This window comes from Schistocerca cancellata, chromosome 6, assembly GCF_023864275.1.
Source record: "Schistocerca cancellata isolate TAMUIC-IGC-003103 chromosome 6, iqSchCanc2.1, whole genome shotgun sequence".
NCBI lineage: Eukaryota > Metazoa > Arthropoda > Insecta > Orthoptera > Acrididae > Schistocerca > Schistocerca cancellata.
Window position 1 is genome coordinate 192,820,017 of NC_064631.1, and position 12,013 is coordinate 192,832,029.

At 42.8% G+C, this 12,013-nt stretch overlaps 1 protein-coding gene across 4 annotated transcripts in view; it reads left to right on the plus strand.

Moving 5' to 3' along the window:
* LOC126191190 (centrosomin-like) overlaps nucleotides 1-12,013 on the plus strand; it is a 417,752-nt gene that overhangs the window by 189,837 nt on the left and 215,902 nt on the right. For all 4 annotated transcript variants that reach the window (XM_049931983.1, XM_049931982.1, XM_049931984.1 and 1 more), the window contains exon 2: nucleotides 4,490-4,551. In XM_049931983.1, the coding sequence (XP_049787940.1) occupies nucleotides 4,490-4,551 (62 nt within the window). The remainder of the gene's footprint in view (nucleotides 1-4,489; nucleotides 4,552-12,013) is intronic.

A 12,013-nucleotide genomic window follows, 5' to 3' on the forward strand; every position in this document is an offset into this window, starting at 1 on the left:
TTACCCGTCTCCTCCCAGTCATCATCACGATTCAATGATAATAGGAGTTTCACGTTCCTCGTGATCAGCTCGTTTGTAAGTTCTAAGGAACACAAAGAATTTTCAAACATCTACAAGAAATAGTATCGAAGGTTTAGGTTCGGTGTAGCTTAGCTGTCATAGTGTCAGTAGTTGCCGCTATGTCTCCAATGCTGATAAGTGGAACCGTGAGATTGACACAGTGAAACTGTGGAATTGGTTAGACATACACTGTGTGTAAAATTACTTCCATAAACTTGCTTATGCTGCAGAAGAGGCGAGTAGGAACAGTTACCAGCGGTACAAGCTGTCGTATATACATACGGATTTAAAGCAGGGGAGGTGGCTAGCAGCCAGGAAACATAGTCCAGACGGGCAGACGATTGACCTGACGCTGTTTAAGGCCGCGTCTTGAGGTCGCCTCATCTCCAGCCACCTCGCTGCTCCGACGAAAGAAGTCACTAACCCATAGCCCACGTGGGAAATGGAGAGCTGCAGGGAACGACGTGTGGTTAACAAAATACATACCTACTATGCTGTGTACAAGAACTTGCAGCAGGGACACAGCTCACTATCGGAAGACTTCCAGAAGCAAAATTACACACACACACACACACACACACACACACACACACACACACACAAACCAGCCTTTAGGGTGACTGACAAACAACAGTTACGTATTATTCGCCAATTTTATTGCACCTGTTAGTGAAGGCGCCTCGAAGTTTTGTGAGTTTTGATCTTGATATTTCACGAGGACACGCTGAACCATATGGTTGTATATGCACAACTGTCCTGGAACCCTTCACAGTGTGATGCGCTTTCCTTAATCGCCACTGTGCTTGTTTACAGTAACGGCACGCCTTTTCCCCCCACAACGGCCACGGAAGGTAAAGTGAAATAGTAGTGTGGTCGGGTGTTACCGACGGAGTTGCCTTGCTCTGATTTGTCGCCACGTCACGATTGTTCTGATAATTGCAATTTGTGGAACAGTTCCACGAAAGAGCGTAAAATATGTGGATACACCTGCTTCAGCTATAGTGTAACCTCCGTTGTCAATTAAGACTTCCGACGGAGACACGAAACAGGCGTCTCCGACGTAAACAACCAGTCTGCCGCCCGTTTCGGTTATTGACTGTCGTTTCCGTTTCGCTGTCCCATAAAAATAACTAGCGGCAGAAAGAAGTAAGGCTCCAATTTACCAACAGCCAAAGCAAACAGTATCCAGGAGTCCGGCGATTTTGTGTGTGTGTGTGTGTGTGTGTGTGTGTGTGTGTGTCACTCCCGCGGCGTCTAGGCGAGTCTTTTTTTGTCGCGCAGCGGAGTTCTTTTTGTCGCCGCAGCAGCCGCCCTTCCGCTGGGGTAATTCGGCGTATTTTATTCATTTTGTGTTCTGCGCTGGAGCCAGACAGGAAACCCACCGGTATAAATAGCGGCGGCCCGACTGCACGTGGCGCCCCGCCGGGGCGTAAACATGTGTCGCCGCGCCTTCGCGACCACCCTGCCGCTACCTGCTACGACAACACAGCTTTCGCACTCGGGGATTCCCCCCGTCGTTGGGCCCTTTGGTACCTTACAAGACTAGCACTCGAGAATCTCGGCGACATGGTCGGACTACCGGAATGGATTGCCATTGATTGGTATCGTTTGCTTCCATATAGCTGCCAGTTTCAAACAGCGAGCAACACTGCGTTCAATGCACCTTTGCCATAAGATGCCGCTGAAACGAGTAGCTTCAGTTGCTCGTCAATTAATTACGCATATTACGTTTGACTTCATACTTCAAACGTAATGTACTCCAATAAATTCTTGTAACATGGATCTGCAGCAGGTACGAGCTATTTAAAGGTCGTAATTTTCTGATGATCGCTGTAGAAGTTCTGCTATTACAGGTTGGACGCTACGCCATTGTCAAACATGTACGAACTTATGACGAATCAGGAACACGTAATACAGAGACAATAATAGTATGAACAAACAGCACTAGAAATAGCAATGCGCATTTAAGGATGATTCATCTTAGTTCCGTGCAATGCCCACCCACCTCTCCACCACCGCACTCCCTCCACGCCCCATTTGCAATTTCACTTTTATGTTCTGACCAAATAAAGTTTTACTTCTTCCGACGACCCCTATACTTTGGATTTTCATCGCTTGTTAACTTTTCGTTACTCAGCATTCCGACAGAATGCACTGATGAGCCAAAACTTTTTGATTACTTGATTAATAGCTTGTTTGTCCGTCTTTGGAAAGAAACAAAACACAGTCTGCGTACCACGAATAAGACAGTTTCTTGGTAGGTTCGTGGAGATATGTGGCATTAGTTATGTTACTCGCGTAACTAACGGGCCGGTGATGGTATCCGATAGTGATCCAGATGGGTTCCATAGGATTTGGTCGCCGAGACATCAACGTGAGCTCACTACAATGATCATCCAACCACTGTTGCACGGTCTGGCTCGGAGAGACGGACAGTTATACTGCTGAAAGATGACATTGCAGTCGGTGAAGACATCAAACATGAAAGGGTACAGGTGGTTCGCAGCCTTCAGCGTGTCTTCGATTACTAACACAGGTCCCATGCACGCGCAGGAGAATGTCTCCTATAGCATAATTCTGGTCCCAACACCCTGCGTTCTTGGCGCGCTGTACGTTTCGAGCCGCTGTGCACCATCTTCAACAATGTACGGTGAACGGTGTTCTCCGAAACACCTGCATTTGCATCAGAGAGATGCCATGGATCACCATCCATCCTAGTATACAGAGCAGACAAGCCTCTGAACCCTGCGTTCTGTCAAGATTGGCGGACGTTCCACCATTTAGCGCCTAGTGGTAGTTTCACTGTTGTCCTACCTCTTTCCGTAGATACTCACGACAGTAGCACATGAACATTCAAGCAGCTTCGCCGTTTCCGAGATACTCTTTCACAGTCTATGCGTAATAATAACAATCTGCCCCGGGTCAAAGTCGCTTATCTCAGCGGATTTCTACGTTTGCAGCCCATAGCTTCGCAAGGGTGATCCCTGTCCTTGTCTACTCCGCTTGCACACTGTTGTTACACCGTCGCGGCATCCAACGTCGCTATGTGCAATGGTCATCATGTTTTGGCTTGTCAGCGGCCCCCCCCCCCCACACACACCCCTTCCTGGATGCAAATACAAACATAAAGACAAACTCGTGGGATACATTTTTAAACACAATAACATCCTTAGAACAATAGCAGAAGGAGCTATTGAGAGAAGGAATTGTCGCGGACGACCAGGGATGTCATCCATCCAGCAGATTATGAATGGTCTGGGATGCGTTACGTTTGCGGAAGTAAAGAGGAAGTCGGGCAGAAGAGGGTAATGGCGTACTGCTGTAATCCAACTTCAGGGTTGAACGAAGAAGCATACTAGCTGAACTTGGCAACAGGCAGACAGTGATCTATACTGGTTGATAACATTGAACTTCCTTAGACTCTAAAGCTTCGTCAGTCGTTGCGCCATAGTTCTTCTTACTTCAGAACAGTACTGTATAGAAGTACTTTACGGATGCGCTTACTAATGGCGGATCATGTTAATAACCTTTGGAACCACCTCAATCCTTTAAGTGTAAATAAATAATTCAAAATGGAGGCATCAGCATTCTATGAAAGGTGTTCATAGACATGATGCCTTTGTTACGTCGTCTTGTATGGCAGGCTAATTTTTATTTTCTTGTCTCTAATTATTATTTAGTTATGCATTATAAACATTACTATCTATAGTGCAAAGAAATTAGACACAAGAATTTAAACTGTATGTCCAGCAAATTTAATGTAATAAAACACCGGATGGTTTACACAAATGATTGTGATGCGTATATTTTGACAATAATCGACGGAATAGGCGCCAGAACCAAGGATGGCAATTGTTTTCGGAATCGCGCTAAAGACGTTTTCCGGTTTATCTAAATTCGTTCAGGTGAATATTGGCGCGCTATCTTTCAGAAACTCAATGGCGATACTATCGTTACTGACTAGATAAACAGTGAGACACAGCCTCTCATTGCTTTCAGTGTCATGTGACACCCACGCGTTTTATGGGGATCACACTTTCAAAAATGGTTCAAATGGCTCTGAGTACTATGGGACTCAACTGCTGTGGTCATAAGTCCCCTAGAACTTAGAACTACTTAAACCTAACTAACCTAAGGACAGCACACAACACCCAGCCATCACGAGGCAGAGAAAATCCCTGACCCCGCCGGGAATCGAACCCGGGAACCCGGGCGTGGGAAGCGAGAACGCTATCGCACGACCACGAGATGCGGGCGATCACACTTCAGGACAATAATAAACAATGATGTGAACATCTAGAATTTCGTAGTATAGTGCTATAAGAAATTGCATTTAACAGGGTATGTCCCACTTGTACGCGTAAACACTTGCTGCATCTTTATTTGTACAGTTCTCCACTTGTGGCTAATTGCGATCTTTTTGTTTCAGCACGAGCCCCAGCCAACTCCAAGAGGTCACCCTCGACCCAAATATGAACGCGGCAATGGCATGTAAGTAAAGCACTTCGCCAGATATCGGGGACAAAGTTGATTGCTTATATTCCTCATTATGCAAGATCTGTTACAGACAAATCCAGTGTCTTGTCAGCTGTGGAATCCCAAAAGAAGTTGTATTATGATAGCTAGTAGATGGGCACCTCCGTGTGCTAGGGGAAGCAGAGGTCATGTGAAATGATGATACACACTAGCACTTCTGAAAACTGCAGCACTCAAAGGGAAAACATGTCAGAAACAGACCTTATTCCATAGACGAAGCACATGACAGTATGCATAGAAGAAGATTATAGGGCTGTAGATGACCCCTGACTTAAGAAATGCGGAAGATGCAGAACCCACTTCTGTAAGCGGTTCCGCATGGCATCAGAAGGCATGTATATCTTCACGGCTAATCTCCCTCGCTGTTTATATGTAAAACCACAAAGCATCAAGCATGGTTGTTGGAGAACAATAACGAACAAGCCGATGACAAACAATACACCATACATGGTCGGTGGGAGCCATGTCCAGCTGATGTGTAGGCCAAAGAACAGTCGTACACTTCCTTCATTGAGGAAGGTTTTCACATTTCTCCCATGAGGCCAGGTACTGTCATGCTAGAATTTAGGCTGCTGGGTTTTTCAGAGATAGTGTGCTGCCTCGAGCACTTACATGCCCAGCAGTTGCTGTATCTAATTGCTTTCCAAATAAACAATTTCGTTGCCAAGGCATCTTCTTCTTAGGAACTGTACCCTATTTTTAGTGATTTGATGCAGTTTTTTTGTCTCTTATGTATAATTGCTGTTCGTAAGTGGTTATTTTGATACACTTCTTGGTCTTCAATTTTGTCTTCTTTGTAGCCGTAGGCTTTTTAGAGAGGTGGTTGCTTTCATCACGAATGTTACTACGTGTCCCGTAGACCCACACATAGTCTATAGCGGTCTTTCTCTCTATTCCGCTGTCCTAGGGGGCTTATCAAGGAATTCTGGGACTTTCCTCACTGTGAAGCTTCCAGACCTTTGCCTGGAATTGTCTAATTACTGCTTCTTCCTTAACTGCTTGGTAGAGAAAGCATGTTAGGAAGTTTCTTGATACGTGGAACGTGCGTTGTAGTGTCTTCTTTTAGAGTCTTAGGCGTTTCACATCAAGAAACTTCGCTGCTGTGACCACAGACAGGGCGTAAATAGTCCACACCCTGTAAATTAGCAGCGGACAGTGCTGACCTTTCATAAATTAGTGGGTAGAGTTCGCCCAGGATTACACACTGCGTCAACATGCTGCCTCCACGCCAAGTGTCGTAGGTCTCGAGTTTCTGGAAGTCACCTCTCGGTAAGTAGGGGTGTCCTGGTTTAGGCTCCACTTAATTCTACTCGCCGTTGTTCGCTACGCCCCTGAACGGCGTAGACTACCAGATTGCGGTCATTATGGGAACGTGTAAGCATTCGGAAAGCTCCAAACACACTTCATTTTGCTTCATACTAAGCAGATTCAAGTTTACTCAATCGCCAGTCCTGTAGGAAGCGTCTGAACTGTGGACGCAAACAGGTCCACGCTCATTATAATGCTCTTGCGTCGATTGAAAACTGCAGACAGTGATACATGGAATTAGGTTTCGGCAATGAATAAGTGACGTCTTGCTAAGAACGATATTTCGGTGTAGCCGAAGGCGTCAGTGATAGATAAAATCCTTTTTAGAAGCCATTTATTTTCTGGCAGTCACATATAATTTAAACAAGAAATTGTGAATGTGCTTCTCTCAGTGTTGGAGACTGAATAACTGATTCCTTCTTATGACCTACAAATCGCCAGCGACGACTGAAACCGTAATTTATTGTTCACATTATGTGATTGTGCCGGAAAACAACTATTTTTAGAAGGTAAGGCACTTTCGTATGTGCGAACGTGGTGAAAAACAACCATGAGGGAGCCATCACATGGACTCCGGGTTTGTAAAACGTAATTGATATAAGAAGCCTACTAAATCGTCCGCTCTTAAAATTGAAACTACCTCATGTTGTTTCAAAGCCTTATATACACTCGTAGATATTTAGGACGACTTTTGGTCTGAAAGACAAAGCAAACTATTTGCGTGGTATACTCTTGCTAGATCAAAAATTGCAGGTCTACTGTTGTGTTGTGTTCTTCGGTGTTAACACTGGTTTGATTGAGCGCTTCACGCGAATCTTACATTGCATAAGACTCTGTGCAACCAAGGTCAGTTCGACACTTTCATTGTAAGTAAGACTTGCTTTTTACGCCCCTGCCTTACGCGCTCGTCCGCCTCCGCCATCTACTGCGGAATTGACGATTCCTTGAAGCCCTTAGAGGTGCCCTATCAGCCGATCCCTTTTTTTTATATTTCTTTTTCTCGACGTAATTTCTCCTTCCTATGTATACGATGCACCCATCTGATCTTTGGCATTCATCTGTAGCACCACATTTCAATACTTCTTCTTTCCTTGCCTGAATTGTGTATTATCGACGTTTTACATGCGTACAATGCTACGTTCCATTTAAATATTTTCATAAAGTACTTCCGAAAACTTTATATGAGATACTAACATCTTTCTGTTTCTCAGGAACGCTTTTCTTATTATTGTTTGCATTTCATATCCCCTCCATTTCGCCTTTGCTGCCCAATTAATGAAACTCAGCTTCTCCCATTGTCTCATTTCGCTATGTAATTCTCTTAGCATCGCCTTATTTAATTCAGCTACGTCCTTTAACCATTAGTTCACTTTTATTGATTATCCTCTTGTACTGTAATCTTTTTAATACATTATTCATTCAGTTCAACTGATCCTCTAACTTCTTTGCCATCTGTGGCATAATTACAACGTTTTCAGCACAAAATCCCAAATTTTTATTTCTTCCCCCTAAGCTTTAATTTCTCTTTGGTTTCCCGTCCAGTTTTCTCAATATACATATTGAATGAAATGAGGGAAACGTACGCATCTGCCTCTCTCCATTCTCGGCTACTGCTTTCATTCATGCCCTTAGACGCTTATAACTGCAGTCCGGTTTCTGTATAAAGTGTATATAAATTTTCGCTCTCTGTATTTTAATGTCACTACTTCCAAAATAGCAAAGAGGGTATTCCAAACAAAATTTTCAACGGCGTTCTGTAAATCTACAAATGCTATGGAATTACATTTTTACCTCTGAGATAAGTAGTAGTCAGTAATGCTTCGCGTGTGCCTCATTTCCCTGGAATCTACTGACAGTCCGCAAGATGTCTTACGACTAGTCAAAAAGGTTTCAAATTTACACGAGTAGTTATACGGGACGTTTCAGAACGACTTTTTAAAAATTTGGAGAAAAGTTCCCTACAATAAAAAAGGAAAAAAGTCCTGCAAACATGGGTTCTAAAGTACACAGCTCATAACTTGTTTACCTTCGCCACTATGAAACACCTCTTTTCTACTGAAAAGGTGCTGATAGCTCTTAAAATACGCACTTGAGAATCCATGCTTCCTGAACATTTTTCCTTCTTTCGGGTAGTACTACCTCCTCCCAAACTATGGACAGCAAATAGCTTTCACAGTATCGAGGATAAGAAAGTGTTCGTAGCTCTTACAATACGCATTTTAGAGCCCATATTTATTACACTTTTTTCCTATTTTGGTGTGTGGAACTTGTCCCCAAATTCCTAATTCATCATTCTGAAACACCCCCAATATATGTATTGTTTATAACCCAGTAGTTCTTCTATTTCCACAAAATTTTAAGCTACAGTTTCATTTTAACCGTTACTCGGAATCGTTAGTTTGCTCACAGTAACTGGATTTGCCTGTCCTTATGGATACTATAATCAAGAAGCCACACAATTCCAATAAAAGGTATAATTAATGACTACGTAAATACATAAGGAGTGTATTAAAACAAGTTTTATTTCAAATATAAATCAACTTTTTCCAAGCAACGATTTTACAGTGTTGTTTTCTAACTGTAAGAATTGGTCACATTTAACAGAAATTCTGTAGTCCGTTACTTTGGCATGCCATACAGTAATAAAAAGGCCGACTTAAACATAAATAGGAACTCTTTATGCCACCAATTAGAAACAAAAATGACAACCAAACGTAATACAGTACAAACTTTATCAGTGTTAGTAACTATAGAAAGTATGGCACATGCTACACAACACTTTTTTTTTTCTTTCTTTCTTTCTACATGTCGTTTACAGATGAACTTAAAGCATCTATCGCATTTTTGTTATTGTCTGGTGTTAGTTGTAGGTCCGTATAAATGTTTGTGTCTCTTTTTCGTGACCAACAAATTTGCTTGCCGCAGGTCGCTTTGTGGTTCATCAGCTGCCCCCTTGAATATTATCTATCCTACGCTTCAAATCTATCGAGAATGAAGAATACTCTCCATCTTTCTTTTTATGATAAATGGCCTTGTCAAACTTAGTACAGTTTGTTTTATGTAATGATCACGTTTCACACGTTTTCCACTATTTGACGCCTTGTACAAAACTAATCCATTTACACTCGCAATATTCGGTATTGCCGAAACAGTTACGCATGGCCATTGTCGAGTTCTTATACTAATTGGCGCATTTTTGGTCTAATGTATTATCAGTACCTTTCGTTCTGTTGCATTAGTCGACCACAGTATTACTTCACCGGGGAGTGAGGGGCTTCGATCGGCTTGTATGTTTCTGTGCTCTTGAAGCCCACCACAATGTGCTTTGCTGTTCTAACGATCAGACAATTCCCCCGCGAAGCTATTTGGGCTTCCACAGTCGGAAAAGAATGAAAATCGTTTTTGTTTACTGTTACGTCACCCGCGTGTTCCCGATAACTGCCACGGAGGCAAAGTGCAGTCATATTGTGGTTGGGTAGTAAAATTTAATTATCTCGTTTTTCCATTTTTTCATTGACTGAATTGTGATGGTGCATTGATGACGTCACCACTACACTTAGATTCTTTTCTGGGACGTATGATGCCAATGTTTTATCCTTCCCGAAACCAAATAACGTTTATTGGGTAAAAATTTTGGTCGTAATTTCCTTTTAGTTTTGTGCATCGTTCCAATATAAGTCAAACCAGTTTAGACCAGTTTGTCAACCAGCTCCACAGAAGAGAACCAGTTATCTCCAGTTACATTACTATTTGTTCCATGTAAAGTTTCTGAATGCTGAAGTACATTCAGTGTTGGAATTGAAAGTTGGCTTAGTTTGTTAGACTGCTTTCTCCGTATAGATAAAAGCATTATATAGTGTGTTTCAGCGACACATAGGCACATAATCTGGGCGCCATATTTAGCAGGCACCGATTTCGTACAAACCCTGAAAAACATTTTCGTCTAAAAGGGCAAAGCAGTTCATCAATCGTAAAATATTCCGAGCGGCTATAGTTTCTTGACAGTTCTGAATGAAATTTTCAAATATTTCTGAGGTAAGAACCGTGCCATCATTAGTTATTGCTGCCATAGAATTCACACCATCGAATCTCAAAGCAGATAGCAGGATATAAACACTTTATGGGCGTAGTTATTTTGAATATTCCTCTGCCTGTTCCATCAGTTGCTCATAAACTTTAGATATATTTATGACAGACTTGATCACAGCTAATAATAGGAACAGCCCAAAGGATGCTTTCATTTACAAAATACTCGCATGATTAGTGTAGGTCGCTTTACTTTCGTACTTCTCTGAATATTCCGTTATTTTTTGTTTCGTGCATATAGTCGTGATCATTTCATCTGATATCAGCAACTGGTGCAATTCAGTTGGAGACATGTTTCATTTTTCACTAGTTGGACTTAATGATACCAGGCTGGTGAGTTATGATGTTGAGGCTTCTCTCTCTGGAGCTATTCGGGGTTGTGTAGACTCATCATAATCATCAGTTTTCTGCTATATTAGCAGGTCCTTGCCCTTTCAATTTTCCGCGATCCATTGATTCCTTCTTAAGGTTGCTGTATGTTGTGCCGTCCATCACGTCATCCAGTATCTGAAATCTCTTCCTTCCTCGCTTCCTTTTCCCTTCTATATGACCTTCTAAAATTGTTTAATGTCTGTCATTCTTTCTTAATATATACCCAATCCAATTTCTTTTTCTTCTCTCAGGTGTGTAGACTACTAGACTCGATTTTTACCTCGGAAACATGTACTGCTAGACAGGTGGCTTTTCCCTTCTACTGAATCATAGACGAAGAATTACTTGAGTCAGAAGAAATTTCGTGTTGTGTATTTTCAACGTCTCTTGTGTTCCATTCATCACAGGGTTGAAAATCTCTTAAAGATTTTGTCTCTGAATAATTTTCGTGTAATGATAGTTTACAAATCTTTTTCAGTAAGACACCGCACCGTTATGGCAATGAAGTGCCTGAAATATCAAAAAAATAAGTCAGTATACACTGACTAAAAGAATTATTTGGAATTGAGGGTCAAATTTGACAGAGAGATGGCATGTACCTTCACTTCCAGTAAGTTTCAAGCTACGAAAGGCTGGCCCTTACGCGAATTGAGATCAAACTGAAGCGCAAAAGAGAAGCTCCGCGCGTTTAGATTGTTAAACTGCTTTGTTGTTATCGGGAAAGCCCAAATTGAAAGGATTAAAACTGAGCTCCTGGTACCCAAACATCCTTCCTTCAAAGCGTCGGCATCTCCTGAGCGCGGTCGATCTGATTCACATATAATGCACAGCGCGAACGGTAACGGTAAGAAGTTAATAAGCACGGCATGAGAAATTCGGAATCTTCGCACACTGAGAACGGAAATTTCGCTCTCGGCTACCGATGGAGTCTCTATCCACTGAGTGCTGATTGGTTTCCCGTTTGCAACTCGTGCGCGGCGCTCACTCTGTATCCTAATAGGGCACGCCTCAGGCTGATGACGCAGGGCAGACCGACCGAGTGGAGACAGATGTGCTCATTACGGCAGCCAAATTACTGTGAAGAGGCGGCCCTGCGCCCTCCGTGCTGGGAGCGGCGTCGGGGCGGATGGCTTGACGGGCTGAGGCTCGACTCTGTGTCGTAAATAACACTGCACGCACGTGATGGAAACTTGGCGACACACGTGGAGTACAATTTCATGTTCGTATTAACACATCAGTTTGAAATACTGTCGATTCTGTATCTTTCTTGCTGCCCCCAGTGATTGTGTCACAAATATCCCCTCCCCGTCCCCAAATCCCTTTTGCTTTTATTTGTAAGCTATATGTCTGTCGTGACAGGTATTACGATAAACAAATCAAAATGGCCTGTACGAAGCATGCATTAAGAGACACCGTTGCATTTGTTTTCTTCACGGGGACGGGGCAGTCTGCGAATAGGCGATTTGTAGGTGATGTTCAGATGTATTGCCGGGTGTTAAATCGCAGCTTCTCAAATAAGACAACACTGCTCCACCGTTAAATCCACGATGACCACACAACAGGTGATAGAGCGTCGTACTGTCAATATAGGTGCGGTAGAAAGCCTCTGATCATCACTTCCTCCCACCGTCAACGCTGTTCGTATTACAGG